This window comes from Anser cygnoides, chromosome 2, assembly GCF_040182565.1.
Source record: "Anser cygnoides isolate HZ-2024a breed goose chromosome 2, Taihu_goose_T2T_genome, whole genome shotgun sequence".
NCBI classification, from domain to species: Eukaryota; Metazoa; Chordata; class Aves; order Anseriformes; family Anatidae; genus Anser; species Anser cygnoides.
Genome location: NC_089874.1, coordinates 162,899,409 through 162,919,413, shown reverse-complemented (window position 1 = coordinate 162,919,413; position 20,005 = coordinate 162,899,409). Strand labels below are relative to the sequence as shown.

General features: G+C 60.1%; 2 protein-coding genes and 1 long non-coding RNA gene across 6 annotated transcripts in view; all 3 read right to left on the bottom strand.

Moving 5' to 3' along the window:
• Positions 1–8: 8 nt before the first annotated feature.
• C2H8orf82 (chromosome 2 C8orf82 homolog) lies at positions 9–2,417 on the bottom strand. Its single transcript, XM_066990847.1, has 3 exons — positions 2,259–2,417; positions 1,281–1,329; positions 9–686 (listed from the first exon to the last, which is right to left on the bottom strand). Exons 1-3 carry the CDS (start codon positions 2,361–2,363, stop codon positions 172–174), a joined length of 669 nt encoding a protein of 222 aa, XP_066846948.1. The 5' UTR covers positions 2,364–2,417; the 3' UTR covers positions 9–171.
• Positions 2,418–4,250: 1,833 nt separating this feature from the next.
• On the bottom strand, positions 4,251–6,866 carry LOC136789835 (uncharacterized). The gene is made up of 2 exons (XR_010828854.1): positions 6,837–6,866; positions 4,251–6,666 (listed from the first exon to the last, which is right to left on the bottom strand). It is a non-coding gene; the product is annotated as an uncharacterized lncRNA (long non-coding RNA).
• An 89-nt stretch (positions 6,867–6,955) lies between these two features.
• Positions 6,956–20,005, bottom strand: part of ARHGAP39 (Rho GTPase activating protein 39) — a 100,182-nt gene continuing 87,132 nt past the window's right edge. For 3 of the 4 annotated variants that reach the window (XM_066990842.1, XM_048055872.2, XM_066990843.1), the window contains 8 exons: positions 16,142–17,546; positions 13,482–14,043; positions 11,592–11,684; positions 9,617–9,690; positions 8,678–8,877; positions 8,326–8,417; positions 8,076–8,245; positions 6,956–7,916 (listed from right to left, as the gene is read on the bottom strand). In XM_066990842.1, coding sequence (XP_066846943.1) covers positions 7,722–7,916; positions 8,076–8,245; positions 8,326–8,417; positions 8,678–8,877; positions 9,617–9,690; positions 11,592–11,684; positions 13,482–14,043; positions 16,142–17,546 — 2,791 coding nt within the window. In that variant the 3' untranslated portion in view covers positions 6,956–7,721. The remainder of the gene's footprint in view (positions 7,917–8,075; positions 8,246–8,325; positions 8,418–8,677; positions 8,878–9,616; positions 9,691–11,591; positions 11,685–13,481; positions 14,044–16,141; positions 17,547–20,005) is intronic. The other variant, XM_048055875.2, reaches the window with a different exon arrangement.

The following is a 20,005-nucleotide window of genomic DNA, read 5'->3' as shown; positions in this document are numbered from 1 at the left end:
CACCGCACAGACTCATCCCCTTCACCCCCACCCCATGGGCTTGGGGGCGATGGGGACACCGGGATCCCCATCACCCCCACCCCATAGACTCAAGGACGATGGGTACACCGGGATCCCAATCACCCCCGCCCCACGTCCCGGGGGACTTTGGGCACCCCGTGCCCACCCCGCTCACCCCCTGCCCACACCCCCGAGCCCTTGGGCATCCCCGCAACCCCCCCGCTCCCCCGGGGCCCCGTGGCGGAGCAGCGGCAGCAGCTCGTGGCTGAGCTCGTAGCGCCGGCCCCGCCAGGTGAAGTGGGTGGGCGGCCGCCCGGCCCCCTCGCCGTACTCGAAGGCCTGGCTCCACTCGGCGGCCAGCGCCGAGCCCACCAGCCCCACGCCGCCGGCGCGGGCGGGCGCCGGGTGGTAGAGGCGCCCGTTGTCGGGCAGCAGGGCCAGGCGCGGCGGCTCGAAGGGCACGGCCAGGCGCCGGCCGCCGCCGCAGTAGGAGAGCAGCGGGGGCTCGGCGTCGGCGGCGTCGGCGTCGTCGGCGGGCAGCAGGCGGGTGAAGACCACGGGCCGGTCCTCGCAGCGCACGAAGTTGCGCTCGCGGCCGCAGGGCGAGACGTAGGGGAAGGCGGCCTCGTAGCGCCCGCTGCGGTTGGGCCGCAGGCGCTCGAAGAAGAAGGTGAGGAAGCGCTCGTCTGCGGGCGGTCGTTAGCGTCAGAGCGCGTTAAGTACCGATTAACCGACAGCGTTAGCGTCAGGGGGCGTTAGTTAGCAGTTAACCAACGGCGTTAGCATCAGGGGGTGTTAATTAGCCATTAACCAATGGCGCTAGCATCAGAGTGCGTTAATTACCAATTAACCAACGGCGCTAGCGTTAGGGTGCGTTAATTAGCAATTAACCAACGGTGTTACTGTCAGGGTGCGTTAGTTAGCGGTTAACCAATGGCGTTAGCATCAGTGGGCGTTAATTAGCGATTAACCAACGGCATTAGCGTCAGGGGGTGTTAATTAGCCATTAACCAATAGCATTAGTATCAGGGGCGCGTTGCTTAGGGACTAACCAATGGCGCTAGCATCAGGGGGCGTTAATTAGCAATTAACCGACGGTGTTAGCATCAGGGGGCGTTAATTAGCGGTTAACTGACGGCGTTAGTGTCAGAGGTGCGTTAGTTAGCAGTTAACCAACGGCGTTACCGTCAGGGTGCGTTAATTACCGATTAACCGACGACGTTAGCGTCAGGGCTCGTTAATTAGCGGTTCACCGACGCCGTCCCGCCCCCCGTGCCCACCTTTGAAGCAGGTGATGAAGTTCTTCACCTTGGCGTCGTCCAGGAAGAGCTGCGGCACCGCCACGGCTCCGGTGGGCGCCCGGGGGCCCACTCAGCCCCCCCGGGGCCGTCGGGTTCCCCAGGGTCCCCCCCCAGGCCCCCCCATTTCCCCCAGGCCCTTCGGTTCCCCCCCACTACCCCTGGTTCCCCCGAATTCTCCCCAGTTTCCCCCAGTCCTCCCATTTCCCTCGGTTCCCCCCAACACCCCCCCAATTCCCCCCAGCCCCCCACTCCCCCCCATTCCCCCAATCTTCCCCCGGTCCCCCCATTTCCCCCAGTCTCCCCATTTCCCCCAGTCTCCCCACCCCTCCCATTTCCCCCGTCTCCCTCAGTCCCCTCCAACGCCCCCCCCCCTTTCTCCTCAGCCCCCCCAATTTCCCTCTGCCCCCTCCATTCCTCCCATTATCCCCACCCCCTTCCCATTCCCCTCATTCCCCCCAACGCCCCCCTTTCCCCCCCAATTTCCCCCAATTTGTCTCAGCTCCCCCATCCCCCCTCATTCCCCCAATTTCCCCTTAGCCCCCCATTTTCCCCACTAGCCCCCATTCCCCCCAACCCCCCCCATTCCCCTCACTTCCCCCCAACACCCCCCTTTCCCCCCAGCCCCCCCTATTCCCCCAGCGCCCCCATTCCCCCAACCCCCCCCAATTCCCCCCAATTTCCCTCTACCCCCCCCTTTCCCCCCTATTATCCCCGTTTCCCTCACTCCCCCCAACACCCCCCCTTTCCCCCCAGCCCCCCCACATTCCCCTGGCCCCCCAATTCCCCCAACCCCCCAAATTCCCCCCAATTCCCCCTGCCCTCCCATTCCACCCCATTTCCCCCCATTCCCCCCATTTCCCCCCCAACCCCCCCCATTCCCCTCACTCCCCCCAACGCCCCCCTTTCCCCCCAGCCCCCCAATTTCCCCCTGACCCCCCCAGCCCCCCCGCTCCCCACCTGCCCGCGGTGGTCGATGTAGTAGAAGTACTCCCTGGTGCCGGGCTCGGGGCGCTGCCCCTGCCGGTACCCGCAGGCCGCGGCCCGCAGCAGCCCCGGGCGCATGGCGCCGGCCGGACGGGCACCGCGGCGGACACCGGAAACGGAAGTGCCCCGAGCTTCCGGGTCCGGCACCGGAAAAGGGACCGGGGGGGAAACGGAGCCCGTAGGGAGCCTGTAGGGAGCCTATAGGGAGCCCATAGGGGCCCTATAGGGACAGTGCGGGGCTCCGGGCACCCTATGGGCAGCCAGGAAGTCCCTGCACACCCCTGTAGCTTCCCATACACACCCTGTATGTGCCCCTATAGGCAGCCATACATCCACGGGACACCACTATAGATAAGCGTATATCACCTGCGTGCTCCTATAGACACCCATACACCTGCTAGGCATGCCTATAGATACGTGTGCATGCCCTGTGTGCCCTCTATAGGCACCCATACACCTGCTGGACACACCTATAGATAAGTGTACATGTCCTTTTTGCCCCCTATAGACACCCATACACCCCCTAGGCACCCCTATAGATATGCGTATATCCCCTATGTGCCCCTATAGACACCCATACACCTGCTGGGCATGCCTATAGACACATGTACATGTCCTGTGTGCCCCCTATATGCACCCATACACCCCCTGGGCACCCCTGTAGATACATATACATCCCCTGTGTGCCCCTTATAGACACCTGTGCAGTCCCTGGGCACGCCTATGGATACCCACACACACCCTATATGCCCCTATAGGCAGCCATACACCCCCTGGGCACCCCTATAGGTACACATATATCCCCTATGTGCCCCTGTAGACACCCATACACCTGCTGGGCACACTTATAGATACGTATGCATGTCCTGTGTTCCCCCTATAGACACCTGTGCATTCCCTTGGCAGCCCTATAGATATCCATATATCCCCTGTGTGCCCCCTACAGACACCTGTACACCCCCTGGGCACCCCTATAGATACCTGTATATCCCCTAAATGCCCCTATAAACACCCATACACTTGCTGGGCACACCTATAGATATGTGTACATCCCCTACATGCCCCTATAGGCACCCATACACCCCCTGGGCACCCCTATGGTTACGCACACACCCCCTATGTGCCCCTATAGGTACCCATACACCCCCTAGGCACCCCTGTAGATACATATACATCCCCTATGTGTCCCTATAGACACCTGTGCAGTCCTTGGGCACCCCTATAGATATGTGTACATCCCCCACTATGCCCCCTACAAGCAGCCATACACCCCCTGGGCACCCCTACAGTCACCCATACACACACCCTGCGACCCCTGTATACACCATACACACTCCTATGTACACCCATACCTGTCCTCTGCTTCCTATATACACTGACACAGCCCTGTGTGCCCTATAGACACCCATTCACACACCCTATAGACACCCATACACACCCATGCACCCTATGGACACCTATATTCCCTCCCCAAAGTGACCCTTACATTCACCCATACACCCCTGGTGACCCCTATAGCCACCCATGCACACACCCAGTGCCCCCCCTAAATACCCCACATAAACCCCTGTGCCCCTATATATGCCCACACCTCTCTGCGCTCCCCTTTATACACCAGTATAGCCCCCCCCCCCCCCCCCGTGACCCCTGTACACACCCCTATATACACCCACACCCTCCCTGTTCCCCACCCCCTACACTCCTATACACACCCTATAGATCCTGCGGGGTTGGAGGCGATGACACCGCACACACCTTTGCACACCCTACAGAGGCCGTATGGCACGGGCTCATCTTCCACCCCCCCTCCATAGGGCTGTACGGGGCCCTATACATCCTCGCGGGCACCCACCCCTATATGGCAGCCCTATAGCCCCTATAGGGTCACCAGGCGGCCCTGCTCTGGGGCACCCCGTTCCCAGGCCGGGCCGTTGATCCGCTCCAGAGTGAACGGGGCAGAGGAGAGGCCGTGTCCATACGTAGCTTTATTCACACAACATGGAGTCGCCTCTACATGTCCATGCGGCGTAATTACAGAGTTCCTCGGGTAACGAGCGGCGCGGGGCGGGGGGGGACCCCGCTCGTCCCCACCACTCCCCTCCGCGCCCGCAGCCCCCCTCGGGGCTGGGAGTGGTTTGGGTTTTGTTCCTCTCATTTTTTTATTTTTTTATTTTTTTAGTGTTTTCACCGTAATAAATTAAAAACGCAGCGCTGAAAAGGAAAAAAAAAAAGGGGGGGGGGGAAAAAGGGGGTAAAAAAAGGGGGGGAAAAAAAGGGGGAAAAAAAAAAAAGAAAGAGAAAATCAATATATAAAATCCAGGGGAAAAAAAGGGGAAAAAAAAAGGGGAAAAAAAAAGGGGGAAAAACAGGGGGAAAAAAAAGCGGGAAAAAAAAAAAAAGAAAGAGAAAATCAATATATAAAATCCAGTGGGGAAAAAACCTCAACAAATAAAATAAAATAAAATAAAATAAAATAAAACAAAACAAAACAAAATAAAATAAAATAAAATAAAATGAAATAAAATTAAAGAGTTTACAACAATGAGAACAAAATCCGGGTGCCCGAACCCGGGGGACCGCGGCCGCTTACAAAAATCTCTGTACAACTTCTGTCCGAGCCGGGGGAGGGGGTCCCCGCCACCGCCCCCGCTGCCCCCAGCTGGGGACAACGCGGTGGCCCCCGGGGCGAGGAGGAGGGGCGAGCGGCGGCGATAAAATAGCATCTGCAATTAAAACTATCTCGTTAGCAAACGTTTCTATGTAATATCTCTCTTTATAGCTCTATACACTCTGACTGGCCTGGCCCCCCCCCCCAAAACGCGTGTCATCCCCCCCCCCCAAGGTGGTCGCCGGGTGGAGCAGAAGGCACTTGCTCGCTGGCGACGCCGTGGTGGCCCTGGGGGGACGCGTTGGGGGGGTCCTCGGGGACAGGCGGTGGTGGCCGGGGGGGGGGAACTGGGAGGAGGTGGTGGGCACCGGGGCGGGGTTTGGTGGGACCAGGAGGAGCTGATGGGTGCTGAGATGGGTCCAGAAGGACCAGAGGTGGTGGGGTCCAAGATGGGTCCATAAGGACCAGGAGGAGCTGATGGGTGCCAAGTCGGGTCTAGAAGGACCAGGAAGAGATCGTGGGTGCCAAGATGGTTCCAGAAGGACCAGGAGGAACTGATGGGTGCCAAGATGGGTCCATAAGGACCAGGAGATGGGTTCCAAGGCAGGGCCAGCAGAGACGTCAGGTGCCGAGATGGGGCCAGATGGACCAGGGGATTTTGGACGCCAGGATGTGCCAGGCAGGGCCAGGAGCGGCTGACGGGCGCTGAGATGGATCCGGAAGGACCAGGAGGAGATCGTGGGCACCAAGATGGGGTGGGAAGGACCAGGAGGAGCTGATGGGTGCCAAGATGGGTCCGGAGGGACCAGGAGAAGGTGATGGGTGCCAAGATCACAGAATCACAGAATATTCCGAGTTGGAAGGGACCCAGAAGGACCCACATCGAGTCCAACTCCTGGCTCCACACAGGACCACCCAAAAACCAGACCATGTCCAAACGCTCCTTGACCTCCTGCAGGCTCGGTGCCCTGACCACGTCCCTGGGGAGCCTGTCCCAGTGCCCCACCACCTCTGGGTGCAGAACCTTTCCCTAACCCCCAGCCTGACCCTCCCCTGTCCCAGCTCCATGCCGTTCCCTCGGGTCCTGTCGCTGTCCCCAGAGAGCAGAGCTCAGCGCCTGCCCCTCCGCTCCCCTCGTGAGGGAGCTGCAGGCCGCCATGAGGCCTCCCCTCAGCCTGCTCTGCTCTGGGCTGAACAAACCAAGGCACCTCAGCTGCTCCTCACACCTCTTCCCCTCAGGACCAGGAGGAGATGACGGGTGCAGAGGTGTCTGGGGTCCAGATGGGTCCTCTGGGGCTGAGTGTAGGTGATGGGTACCGTGATGAATCCAGCAGGGCCAAGGGGACGTGGTGGGTGCTGAGACAGGTCCTTTGGGACTAGGCAGTGCTGAGGGGTGGTGAGATGGTTCCTTCAGGGCCTGGTGGTGGTGAGATGGGTCTTTCAGAGCCTGGTGGTGGTGAGATGGGTCTTTCAGAGCCTGGTGGTGGTGAGATGGGTCCTTCAGGGCCTGGTGGTGGTGAGATGGGTCCTTCAGAGCCTGGTGGCGCTGATGGTGGTGAGATGGGTCCTTCAGAGCCTTGTGGTGGTGAGATGGGTCCAGGGTCTGGTGGTGGTGAGATGGGCCCTTCAGGGTCTGGTGGCACTGACACCTGGTGAGATTGGTCCCTAAGGACCTGGTGGTGCTGATGGGTGGTGAGATGGGTCCTTCAGAGCCCGGTGGTGGTGAGATGGGTCCTTCAGGGCCTGGTGGTGGTGAGATGGGTCCTTCAGGGTCTGGTGGTGGTGAAATGGGTCCTTCAGGGTCTGGTGGCTGACACCTGGTGAGATTGGTGGGCCTGGTGGTGCTGATGGGTGGTGAGATGGGTCCTTCAGAGCCCGGTGGTGGATGGTTCCTTCAGGGCTGATGGTGGTGAGATGGGTCCTTCAGAGATGGGTTCCAGGGCCTGGTGGTGGTGAGATGGGTTCTTCAGGGGTCCTGGTCTGGTGGTGAGATGGGTCCTTCAGGGTCTGGTGGCACTGACACCTGGTGAGATTGGTCCCTAAGGGCCTGGTGGTGCTGATGGGTGGTGAGATGGGTCCTTCAGAGCCCGGTGGTGGTGAGATGGTTCCTTCAGGGCCTGGTGGTGGTGAGATGGGTCCTTCAGAGCCTGTTGGTTCTGAGATGGGTCCTTCAAGGCCTGGTGGCACTGATTTATGGTGAGATGGGTCCCTCAGGACCTGGTCGTGGTGAGATGGGTCTCTCAGGACCTGGTGGTGCTGATGGGTTGTGCTCCCCAGTGCTGCTCCGAGGGATGGGCACCAGGACAGGACAAGACCAGCCTGCCCAGCTCCCCCCGCACCCCTGTGTGGGCAACGACAGGGGGCTAAGCCACCCGGGGGCCCCCAGCACCCGCAGGGACGTGGCACATGTCCATGGGACGTTTGTTCCTCCTGTCCTCAAAGTGCCACCTGCTCCAGGCGTGCGTCGTGTTTCCTGCCCCACTCTGCTGTCACCTGGTCCACAGCGGTGGCCGTGCCAGACCCCACGGACACAGGTTATTGCTGAACCGGGACCCGCTTGTCCCCAGCGCCGTCATCCGGTCCCCACTGCCACCTGCGCCCACGCCCATGGCCACCCACACCACCCGTGACAGCCACGCCACCCTGGGGTGCTCCTGGGTGGGTGCTGCGAGTCCAGGACCCCCCAAAATGTCCGGCAGGGAGGTGGGCAGTGAGGTGGCCGGAGCATCGGGAGCGAGCAGGGGGCCCAGCTTGTGCTCCTCGGCCACGTTGGGTCAGGGTGGACGGGGTGGCGGTGGGGTCGGGTGGTGGCTTCGCCCCGCGTGCTGCTATAGGACGCCCTCCATGAAGCTGGTGTCGAGGTGCTGGATGAGCACCCGGATGAAGGACATCTCCTTGCGGGTGTTCTCGAAGATGATCCGCGGGTCGTCCGACTGGCAGCGCAGGCAGTTGGGGGCCATCACCATGGCCAGGTTATTGACGTCCATCTTGGTGACGGCCACGTTGGCCGGCTGCACGAACACCTGGGGAAGAGGAGCACGGTGGTGAGAGGGGAACCAGCTCCTTGGATGAGATGGGAGACCCTTGTGTGAGTTGGGGAGCCCAAAACCACGCGCCAGCACCCCAAAACCAGCAGTGGGGCTGGGGGCGGCTCCGTGGGAGTGGTGGGACCCCGTCCTTACCTGTAGGAAGCGGATGAGGTAGCACAGCACCATTTTGTTGATCCTGGGCAGAGAGTGGACGACAGCGATGGCTGCCTCGGGGTTCTCGTAGTGGGTGATGCACTGCTCGTAGAACTCGTGGGGGATCAGCGGCTCCTCCAGCTCCCGGTACCACAGCTTCAGCAGGGACGCTGCAGGTCGAGGGCAGCCGTGAGACACGGGGCTGCAGCTCTGCCCCCACCCCGCGCCCCCGTGCCCGCCCGGCCCCTACCGGGAACGTGGGGGTCCTCCAAGCCCGTGGGGATCTTCCACTGGTCCACCTGCAGCTTGAGCGCGTTGACCTCATCGATGTCCCCGGGGACCCTGCATGGAGGACAAGCGTCATGGGCACTGTGGAGCTGGTGTCCCCCCATGTGGGGACAACCCCTCCTCTCCCCACCAGAGCCCGAGCCCCCAACAAGACCATAGTGGGCATCAGGGAAAGGGCTCACTCTTCAAATCCCCGTGAAGACGATCCGTGGGTTGGAGCAAGGAGAAGCCTGGGGGCTGCTCCTCACCCCGAGGGAGGAGAAGGGCACCCGTGGGGTGGTGACGACCCCACCGCAGGCGACACAGGGCTGTACCTGAAGATGCCCTCGGTCTGGTCCCCGTTGAGCGCCAGCACCTCCTCGGAGAGGCGCGTCTGCACCCAGGGCAGCTGCCGGTCAGGGTAGCGCTCCTTCTGCATGGCGATGATGTCCTGCAGGGAGCTCCCGAACATGGAAGGGTTGAAGACGGCGTTCTTGGCGTGGCGGATCTCCTCGATGTTTGGCTTCTTCAGGCCCTGCGGGAGACAGAGCAGGCACCGTGTGGTCATTGTCCCTGCATGTGGTGCTTGGCCGGGGGACATGAGATGGGCATGGGGGAGTCCTGCTCTGTGCCAGCCCCACCACACGGAGCTATCAGTCCGATTTGGGAGGAACCTGCAGACCTTGAGCCGTGAGCATGGTGGGATGCAGAGGAGGAGATGGATGCAGAAGATGTGAGCATGGTGGGGCACAGAAGAGGGGGCAAACATAGAGGACGTGTGCGTGGTGGGATGCAGAGGAGGAGATGGACACAGAGGACATGCACAGCAGGATGCAGAGGAGGAGGATGGAGAATATGAGCATGTTGGGATGCAGAAGAGATGGACGCAGCAGATATCTGCATGACAGGATGCAGCGAGGACATGGACGCAGCAGATGTGTGCACGGTGGGACGCAGAAGAGCAGAAACACAACCTGCTCCAGCCCTCCCAATGCGGGGACCCCCCAAAAGCTGAATCTGGCCCCGTGCCTCCCCTCTGGGCAGAGCCGAGGACCTAAGGAGCCACCTGGCCGCTCCTGGAGCCACTGCTCTACTCCGGGCCCTGGATCGTGGCCACATTTGCTTCACAGTGATGTGCCCGTCCCACGCCTTTCCCAACGGAATTTTGGGGACCCATGGGCACCATCCTGCCCTGTCCCCGGTGCCGCTCGCCCCCGTCCCCACCACGGCGCCGCTCCGGCGGGCAGGAACACGTCCGCGGGGCCCGGCGGTACCTTCTTGGCTCCGGTCAGGGCTGCCTTCTGCAGCTTGTTGTAGCAGTACTTGGCATACGTGCTGATGGCCACCCCTGCAAGAGAGAGCAGAGCGCCATCAGGAGGACATCGGGGAGCCACCGGGCGAGGAGACTGGCTCCGTGAGGATGTCCCCTGCCTGCCCTGGGGGTCATTGGGGGCCACCACCGCAGCGTCACTTGGGGGTGGTGGCTCCATCTCTGTCCCCATCACCCGGGGTGGGTCCTCTCGAGGCGGACACGGAGCAGTGGGATGGGACGGCCCTGCTCTGGGGACATCCTGGGAGCAACGTGTCCAGGACAGAAGCTTTGGTTTCGGTGTGGCTCCAAAGAGCAGGATCCGACCAGCCCTGCTGCCACCAGTGACCCCACTGGATCAGCAGCGGGACCACGGCTTCGGGTCCAGACGCAGGCGGGGATGCACGCACAGCCCGGTTTTCCAAACTTTCCCTGATCCAAGAGCAAAACAAACTGGATCCTTCTTAATCATCCCCTGCAGCTGTGTGAGGAAGGGAGACAACCGGCTCAAGGACCACTGGCACCCGACCTGATGTCTTGCTGGGCGCTAACGAGCTATTAACAAGAGAGAAAATGGAGCGCTCTGCAGCCTGAGCATCCCCACCGCCCTGCCTGGCTCTGGTCCATCCCCAGCGGTCAGCCTCTGGGGATTTAACTGGGCATCCACATGGATGAGGACAGGGGAAGCAATACGTTGCCTCCTTCTGCTTCCTCCTCCGGGCAAAATCCCTTTTTAAAAAATATTTTAAATTTATTTTTTATTATTCTTATTTTATATATTTATTACTTTATGTATTTTTTTTTATATATTTGTGCAAAGCAGGGAACAAAATGCTCTTTCAGAGGATTCTGTGGTCAGCTCCTTGTTGGCAGCCTGATGGCATTGCTACCCCTCCACCATCCTGACACCCCCAAAATATTGTGATTAAACCCAAACTGAGGTCATCATTCGCTTCTGTCCCTGATGCTGCTGCCAAAGGCTCTGGGGTTTTCTGGAGCCCCCCATGTGTGGGGACCAGGGGGTTCCCCCTGCCCTGACGCCTGTTGCGATGGCACCAAGATGTAGTGATGCCGGCACAAGCCATCTCATGGTGACGCCTGTGCCCACTGGGGACTGCTTTGGCCAGCACCAGAAGGAAGAACGAGACGCGCCGGTCCCTGCAGGTCCCCGTGGCCATCATCTTCAGTCCCTTCTGCACCGTGCCCGTGGGGTGCAAAGCATTGCTCCCCAGGGACAGCCCTGCCCAGGGACCCCGCATCACCCCGAGGTGAGCAGGGATGGAAGGCTGGCCATGGGACAGTGGGCTCCCTCCTCCAGCTTGGGGGTGCCAGGCCTGCAGTGCACCAAATTAGGATCATAGAATCATTTAGGTTGGAAAAGACCCTTAAGATCATCAAGTCCAACCATCGGTTAAGATCATCAGTTGATCAAGTCCAACCACCAACTGAGATCATCGACTGATCATCAAGTCCTACCGTCAGTGAAGATAACCAATTGATAAGTCCAACTGTCAATGAAGATCACCAACTGATCATTAAGTCCAACTGTTGGTGAAGATCATCAATTGGTCATAAAGTCCAACCATCAACTGAGATCATCAGCTGACCATCAAGTCCAACCACCAATGAAGATCACCGACTGATGATCAGGTCCAACCATCAGTGAAGAGCACCAATTGATCAAGTCCAACCGTCAACAAAGATCATCAGTTGACCATCAAGTCCAACCATCAAAGAGCAGACTCGGGACTCCCGGCCACTCGGGGGGGTCCCCGAGCCCCTTCCTCCCCGCTCCCCGTGCAGCGCAGCCCCTCCAAGCACCTACGCAGCGAGCAGAGCCCGGGGGAGCTGGGGAGTGGGGTGTGAAAGCCGAAAAGCAGCAGCTTTGCTACGAGGGCCAAGAGAGGGGGGCCCCAAGCGAGCGGTGACACGACCCCTACCATCATGCTCTTCGATATAGGGCTTGGGTTTCTTTCTCAATTTGGATTTCTTCTTACTGTTCCTTTCCAGGACCTCTTTAATGTGCTGTGTCACTGGGAAACAAACAAAGCGATGAAGACAACAGAATGGAACGAAATAAAATAAAACGAAATGAAATATAAAATGGAATGAAATATAGAACAAAAATAAAATTAAAAAAATAGAAAAAAGCAAAAATAAATACAATAAAAGAAATCAAAATAAAAATATATAAAATATACAAATGTAAAAACAAAATAACATGAAATACAATTAAAAACAAATAAGAATAAATAAAAATCAAAATGAAATGAAATAAAAATATAAAAATATAATATAAAAATAAATATAAAAACATAAAACAAATAAACAAATACAAAAAATGGAGGAAAATAGAAAATTAAAAAAAAATTAAAATAAAACTTAAAAAAAAGGTACCAAAATAACAATGAAATAACGCAAAGTGAATAAAAATGGAACAAAACAACAAAATGGCTGGACAGGCAGGGGCCTTTCAAACCTGCCCACTACCAAGAGCTCCGTCGAGCACCCCGGCAGGCCGAGGGCGTGTTCGGCAGCACCGCAGTCACCGGCGCAGAGCGGTGTGAGCGGGGCGGTGTGGGGCCGACACGCGGTGTGGGCACAGGCAGCGTCTCTGCTTGGCGGCACAGCAAAGCCAGCGCGTGGCGTGGGGCGAAGTGAGCTTGGTGCCTCTGCTGCGGGTGCTGGTGGTGGCCACGAGCCCTGCGCCATGCCCCCCAGGGGGCTTTGTCCCCTTCTGGCCCCGTGCGGTGCCCCGAGGAGCCGGGGCTCGTCATGGAGACGGATGTGGTGGGTGTTGTCTGTCTGCCTGGCGTTTTTCAGTTCAGGTTTTTATAGAGAAGCTGTTGAAGGATGGGCTTGATGACCAGGCAGTGAGGTGGATTGAAAATGGGATGAGCACTGGGCCCCCGTACCAGCGAGCCATGGGTGTATATTGGAGAGCCCTGGGCACACTGTCGAGAGCCCAGTGCAGGGCCCTGAGGGGCGGCAGGGCCTGGAGCCCCCCTTCTGTGAGGAGAGGCTGCGAGAGCTGGGGCTGCTCGGCCTGGAGAGGAGGAGGCTCCGGGGGAGCTCCCCCACGTCCCTGCGGCCCTGCAGGGAGGTGCGAGAGGCCGGGGCCGGGCTCTGCTCAGGGGGGCCCGGGGCCAGCAGCGGAGGCCGCGGGCCCAGCCTGGAGCCCGGGAGGCTCCCCCTGGCCCCCAGGCAGCACTGCTGGGCCGGGCGGGTGCCGGAGCCCTGGCACCGGGAGCAGGGGCTGGGGGCTCCTCCCTCCTGGGCACCCTGCTCTGGGTGTCCCTGCTTGAGCAGGGGCTGGGCCAGATGGACCCAGAGGTCCCTTCTAACCTCAACCATTCTGTGAGTCTGTGATCCGTTTGTAACCGCTCTTGAGTCTCTGCTGCCGCTTACAAGGAGATGGATTCGCTGGATCTTCAGCATGCAGCCGTCCCAGAGCCCCTCGAGCTCCAATTTGTGGAACGGGAATGTGAAACTAGAGCACGGGGCCATGCAGAATGATGGGACCCCTTGCTCATCCCCACCCAGCACCGCTGGCAGCAGCGGGGGCGGCCGAGCCTGCGCCGTGAGCAGAGGTGTCCAAGCTCACTTCGTACTGGGTCTCGTGCTGGGTTGCTGTGTGCCGGGGAGAGGGTTGGTGCTAACGCCAGCCCCGCAGCCACCGCGCCTCCTGGTGCGCTATCGCCGAGTTTCTCAACCGTGTTTCATCAAGGACGCAAAGTGCATGAATGCGACGGGGAGAGGAAAAACAAACACAAGGGATGGGGTGTGACATCAGCGGGGGCTAACGCCACCGGCGGTGGTTTGTCTCTTACCTTTGGTGTCATTCACCGGATCCATGTGCCTGTAAATATATCCTTCTAGATAGGAATGGAATTTGGGAGTGGGGGGGAAAAAGGCCAAACAAATGGCCATGAGCTCCCAGCCCCGGGCCAGGCTCTCGTATCGGAAGTTCTCGGTGGTCTGCCGGCACAGCTGGATGTAGAGCTCGTCTCGCAGGCCCTGCATGCTCCAGCCCTTGGTGGCGATCTCCAAGGCCACGTTGAGTTGGTCCGTCTTGGCCCGCCGGTCCCCCATGTACATCTGAATCAGTTTAAATATCTCGCACGCCTCCTTCTTGACGTTGCGGTCGTTGGTCATGATCATGGGCTTCTTGATGGACTCGCTGCTCCAGGCCAGCATGTTGGCGATGGACACCTTCCTCCGGAAGAGCCCCTGCGTGTGCTTGTTGAAGTGCTTGGAGGCCCAGTTCTCAATGTCCGTCTCCGAGGAGGGCTTCCGCAGGTTGAAGGTGGGGAAGACGCAGCTGGCGCTGGGCATCATGTTCCTGGTCTGCCTGCTGCTCTCGAACTGGGCGCAGGCGCCGAGGTCTTCTGACTAGGAGAGAACAGCCGGACAGGGCACGGTTATTAGCGGTGCGCCCCGACCCACCGTGGACAGCAGACGATGGTGGCCAGCCCCCCAGTAACCCCGTGTCCACAGAGCCACCTTCACGCACGGCTTTCTGGTGTCCCCAAGCCCAGGAGGAGGCTGGTGGCCCAGCATCACGTCCAGGCTGGGGACAAATGACTTTGGGAGCCAGACACGTTCTCGTGGACACCAGGAGCAGGTGGGACCCTACAAAGCATCAGCAGAAAGATTTTTTTTTCCCTCACATTCCACGTGCAGAAGGACGTGGGTGCCTGGGATTTAGCCTCACACAGCACCCAGCCAGCGAGGACCTGGGCATAGCAGAGAGGTGCTGGCTTGGGTCCTCCTGCAGACCAGCGTCCTTCTGCTACTGGAACCGGTACTGGCCCAGGGTTTGGGGCATCAGCAACCTGTCCCAGCATCTCACCACCCTCAGTGTGAACAATTTCTTCTCTATATCCAGTTTAATCCAATTAACTCCAGCTAATTAGCACAGCTGGGGGAAGCTGGGAGAAGCCAGAGCCTGGAACTGCAGCAGGGGGCTGAGCAGTTGGGCACCAACAGCAGTTGGCTGTGACCCCCTGGCAGGTCCTGCTATGTGTCCTCCTGCCACCGCACCCGCGGGAGGACCGTCACGGCAGCTCGGGGAGCAGGGGGACTGCCAAGCCTCTCCTCCCATCATGGTTCTGCTCCAGTTACGGACAAATCCTGGGTGCCAGCATCTCCAACCGCCCGTGCTAGCCTTTGAGGTCAGCCAGGGGACGGTGCGGGTACAGGCGAGCTTACAGCGACAGATGTGACGTAGAAATAAATTCACTCTTGTGGGCGAGGGGCACGCCCAATGCAAAAGGGAGGAAAAATTCAGGGGGTTGAGGAGAAAAGCAGCTGTTGGGAGCTGGAGGAGAAATCTGTCCTTGCTGGATAGCGTGTCCCGGAGATGGGGACAGGAACACGGGGGCAGAAGGGAGCACGCCACTGCATCCCCGGTGCAGGAAACCTAGGAAACCTCAGGTGCTCAGTGTTGGTGACCTGGCTGTGGATATTCCTCCTGCGACATGGGTATCCCAAGCCCAACTTTGGTTCCCGACCACCTCCTGCGGCGCAGAGTGCTTGGGGACACGTGCACAAGGAGAAGTTCCTTCTGCTGCTTCTGGGTGCAATGCCTTCAACGTCTCCGTGGGCAACCAATGTTTTCCAGACACCTCGCTATCTCCAAGCTCCGTGCCTGGCAGCTGAGAACCAGCTCCACCTTCCAGAAAGTTCTCCAGGTCCCATCAGGGGACAGGACCCTCCAGGTCCCAAGGGGGCAGCTGCCCAGCACCGTCGCACAGCCGAGGGGAAGTCGAGCACCATAAGGAGTCAGGTAATTATGTTCTAATTAAGAAGGGCAATTTACTTACTGAATTTTTCACTTAAACTACCCTGGGTTCTGCCTCATCTCAGCTGCTACGGCCCCGAAGAAATTGCTGACCAAACCCTGGTTTCTGGCACAGGAGCTGGTGGAAACCTGAAGCAGGCCGAGGGACCAGAAATGGGCTGTTTGTTCATGGTGCCCGCAGAGCGGACGTCCCTGCTGGCTGCAGCTCCTCCAGCCCGACCGGGACCAGAAAGGGGCATCTTGGGCACCCCGAGAGTTGCTGCCTCCCTCGGAGTGCCACGGGCAGGATCCGGTGTTATCTTCGACCAGACAGAGCTGGGGATGGGCTCCAGAGCCGGCTCCTGCTGAGCTGGACCGAGGGAGGAGAAGCAGCTCCTGAAGCCACGCGTGGCGCAGAGCCACGGCTACTGTGTTTGAAGCACCCGTGCCCGTGTTGGAGCTACCAGGCTGTGGTGTCTCCTGCGGGCACGTCCTGCTGGATCTGAGATGGAAAATGGGGTTTAAACTTGTTTTATATTGAGAACAAGCTTTATTTAACCAGGAGCATGGTGGGGACACTGTTCATGGGTCGGCCTGCCAAGCCTGCAGTGGCACCCAAGGGATGCTGCATGGTGCGCACGCGTGCGTGAGGGTCCGTGGGATGCGTGGGGACGCCCCAGAACACCAGGGACACCCCCGGGTCGTTACCTGAGATGGGTGCAGGTAGGGCTCAGGGGAGGCCAGGTTGGTCTGCACGGAGACGCTCTTCTCCAGCAGGATCTGGGGGAAGCCCAGCTTCTCGAAGGTGTTCCTCTTCCAGTGCTTGTTGTCCTGCTGGGCCAGCGCCTCGTCCTCGCTGAAGGCTCGCACCACCGGGCCCGGCATGGGCAAGGGCAGCGCGCCGTCGCTCTCATAGCCCGAGCCGTCCTTTTGGGAATCCCAGCTGCTCCGCTGCTTCATGTGGTAGTGAGCCTGCTGCGCCTCCCACGCCAGGCGCGCCTGCGCCAGGAAGGGCTCGGGGAAGCCCCGCGCCGCCTCCGCCTCCGCCGCCTTGCTCTCCGTCCGGTTCATCTGGGAGCGCGCCGGCACGGCCCGATCCTCGCCCGCCGGCTGCTCGCCGAGCGCCTCCCGGTCCCCCGAGCCGTCCGTGGAGGAGGCGTTGGGCTCGTGGGGCAGCGAGGGCTTGCGGCTTTTCCTCTTCCTGGTGGAGGGCGAGTAGCCGGTGGAGGACATGGTGTCCTGCTGGCTGGACCACGACATGGAGTCCTCGCCCGGGGCCGCCTGGCCCGCCGGCTGCCCGGGGCAGAAGTCGGGTCCCTCCATGCTGCTGTAGTCGCCTGATTTGACGTCCAGGCGCTGGTCGCGGAGCAGGCAGGGGCTGTGCTGCAGCGAGTAGGAGCCGCCGATGGGGTTGGGCGAGTACTTGTGGCGCAGCCCTGTCTTCATCTTGGGGCTGGAGCCCGACTGCTCGACGTAGACCAGCTGCCGGACGTACTCCTTGCCCGCGGGGCTGTACTCCAGGCTCATGAACCTGTCGGGACACTTCTGCTTGGTGAGCACCAGCTGCTGATAGGGCGAGTTGGAGCCCTGCTTGGGCGACTGCAGGAAGGGGTGAGGCTTGCGGATGGGCGACTTCTGTGGCGAGCCGGCCTTGTAGCTCCCGCTGGCTTCGTACTGCATGTCCACGGGGGGCTCGTCGTAGATGGGCGCCTGGTACTCCATGGGAGGCTCCTCGTAGAGCGGCGGCTCGTAGGCGTAGCGGGGCGAGGAGGGCTGCGACTCGCTCGAGTGCTTGCGGTGCTGCGTCTGCAGCGGGGAGCAGAAGGAGTCGCCCCGGCCGAGCAGCGGCGAGCAGCTGCCCACGTGCTCAGCCCTCTTCAAGAAGGGCGAGGGCTTCCTCTCCGGGAAGAAGACGGAGTTGTCGGCCTCCGAAGGGGCGAAGGTCTGCAGGTTGGGCGACTGCTGGCCCCCCGAGGGGCGGCGCGAGCGGGTGCCCGGCTGGCTGTCGGGCGCGTAGCCGTTGCCCTGGTGCATGAGGAAGCTGGGCTCGCGGTCGGTCACTTTGATCAGCATCCGCTCCTTGGTGCCGGCGTTCCATCGCAGGGAGGACGTCCTGCAGGGACAAACACAGCGGTCAGGGGGCGAGGCGGGTGTCTGCAGTGGGGGGACGGGGGGACAGCCACCCCAGTGCCACTGTGATGCTGCCCAGACATCTTGGACAGCCCAGAGCACGGTGCACGGCCCCTGTCCCAGAGCTGTGCACACCACGGATGGACGTCCCCTCCTCGCAGCCCCATCCCATCTCCTCCACCCGGCCCCCTCCTCAGCTTCCCAGTGCCCCCCCGCTTCTCTGCCCTCAGCTCCAGCCCCCTGCTTAGGTGTTGTCCTCTTCATCCCCACCCAGCCCCATCCCTTCGGTGGGTCCTCCCTGCCAACAGACCCCAGCCTCACCCCCTGAAGGGTTTCCACCAAAACTCTGCAAAAACGGCGTAGGGCTGCAGGGGGCACTGGGCACAAAGAAGCTCCAGGAAGGACCACAACGCCCAAACTCAGGGGTTTCATAATGGGGAGCACCGAGTGCGTTAACCCCTGCATGTGCCACCAGTGTCCTCATACCCCGAAACCACAGGGCATCTCCTGGGGGCATCCCCTGGCAGCACCAGAGCAGAGCACCGCTGCACTGGGACAATCTGGGGGCATTTTAGACTGGTGCTGTGCCCTGCTGGGCTCCTAGAGCAAGAACAGCACCCTGCGCACGATGCTCGCGCTGAAAGCCTCTTGATGTGTCATGTCCTACGGTATAAGGCTGTTGGCCAACGTGCCAAGGATGCTGACCTGCCAACCCTAACCCTTACCCTTACCCTTACCCTAACCCTAACCTTATCCTTACTCTTACCCTAACCCTTACCCTTACCCTTACCCTAACCCTTACCCTAACCCTACCCCTATCCCTAACCCTTACCCTAACCCTACCCTTAACCCTTACCCTAACCCTTACCCTTACCCTAACCCTTACCCTAACCCTACCCCTAACCCTTACCCTAACCCTACCCCTACCCCTACCCCTAACCCTACCCCTAACCCAACGCCAAGCACCAGAAACCCAACGCCCACCCCACCAGGGCCCGAACCCCTTGGTCCAGGCGGCAGATGACATGCTGAGACCTTCAAACTCATTCTTTTCACTTGAACGGAAATGACAGTGGCAAGGTGGCCAAACGGGGGAGTTTTGGAGCGTTTTTAGGACTGGGGTCTCACATGTGTGGCCTCGCTCGCCAAGATGCCATCGGCTGCCTCCCCTGGCAGCAGCGGCATCCTGGGGGCTGGTCCCCCCGCCGCTGGGTCGCCCGTCCCCGGCATTCCCCAGGCTCTGCGTTTCGGCCCTAATTGCAATTTGCAATGAAATGAAGAGTTTTCTCCTCTTCATTAATAATTCACCAGCAGAAATAATTATAGTCTCAGGATAATGTCGGCGGTGCGTGATTAACTCCTTGGGACCACGCTGCAGGGAGCTGAGCAGCCAGGGCAAGGCTGGTGGGGATCCAACAGGATGCTCCTGGCACGAGCACGGAGCCTAGGCCCTTCCTAGCTGAATCTCCCTGTCCTGGGGCACCTACAGCAGGGGGGCATCAGTTTGGACCTCCCAAAAAGTGTCAAAAACCAAGCGGCAAATGGTGGAGCAAAGCTTCAGCTGCGCTCGGGTTTCGGCCTCAGATGCGTCTACACTGCCCCAGCCCCAAAGGCAACTTCTGGTGCCTCTGGTGCCCCGCGTGCCTTGGCACTGATGTCCCCGGGACTGGGACGCTCCCGCTCAGCCCCCAAGGGATGCGTGGGACCCATCCTGGCTCCTTCCGATGCCTCCGGTGCCAGCTGTCCCATTAAGTGCTGGCACGTACCCGATGGGCAGGGGGCTCCGTGTTTTAGATGCAGACTCAGCACACTGAGCATCTTCTCTCAGTCCCTGCCCTGCTTTCATCTGATGGCGTCTCCACAGCCTTCGACCTGCAGCCTTCAAGCTGGATTGCAGCCAGCACAGATGGGGTCCCAGCCGAGGGTCTCAGAGAGCCTGGCGCCAGCTGGGGCTTCCAGGAGCCCCCCGTTACACCACATCGAGTCACGGCCATCATCATGGCTAGTGGGAACGAGACAGAGCCCTGCTCGGCTCCTCACCCCCAGCATCGCCGCTGTGCGTCCCCGGTGCCTTTGGAGTTGAAACCTCTGCTAAAGACGCAGCTCACGACGGAGAAACCTGCTTTTGGAGCAGACCCGATGTGCCTGGGCAGGTCAAACATGGTCAGACCCGAGCCATCCCCAGCAGCATGCAGCACCAGAGGTGCCACCGAAGTGCAGGACCGTCCCTGGACAGGGACAGCCCCCCGGGGTGCTCTGTGCAGAGGGGAGCCTCCAAAACTGCCCCCATACATCCAACCCGCCTCCGTCCCACAGGCACCGCAACCAGAGCCGGGTGAAAGCCTCTCCTGTTTCCCATATTTGCAGCCCCCGTTCCTATTTCAGCAGCAGCACACTCCTGGAAGCAGTGGGTAGGAATAAAACCTCACCGAGCAGACCACG

Bases quoted from the DNA above. Each gene is read 5' to 3' on its own strand.
- C2H8orf82 (XM_066990847.1), bottom strand. From the start codon at position 2,363: ATGCGCCCGGGGCTGCTGCGGGCCGCGGCCTGCGGGTACCGGCAGGGG. The intron at 1,330-2,258 runs GTGGGGAGCGGG...GCGGTGCCGCAG, and splicing joins ACATCGACCACCGCGGGCAG to CTCTTCCTGGACGACGCCAA. The intron at 687-1,280 runs GTGGGCACGGGG...GACCGCCCGCAG, and splicing joins CTTCATCACCTGCTTCAAAG to ACGAGCGCTTCCTCACCTTC.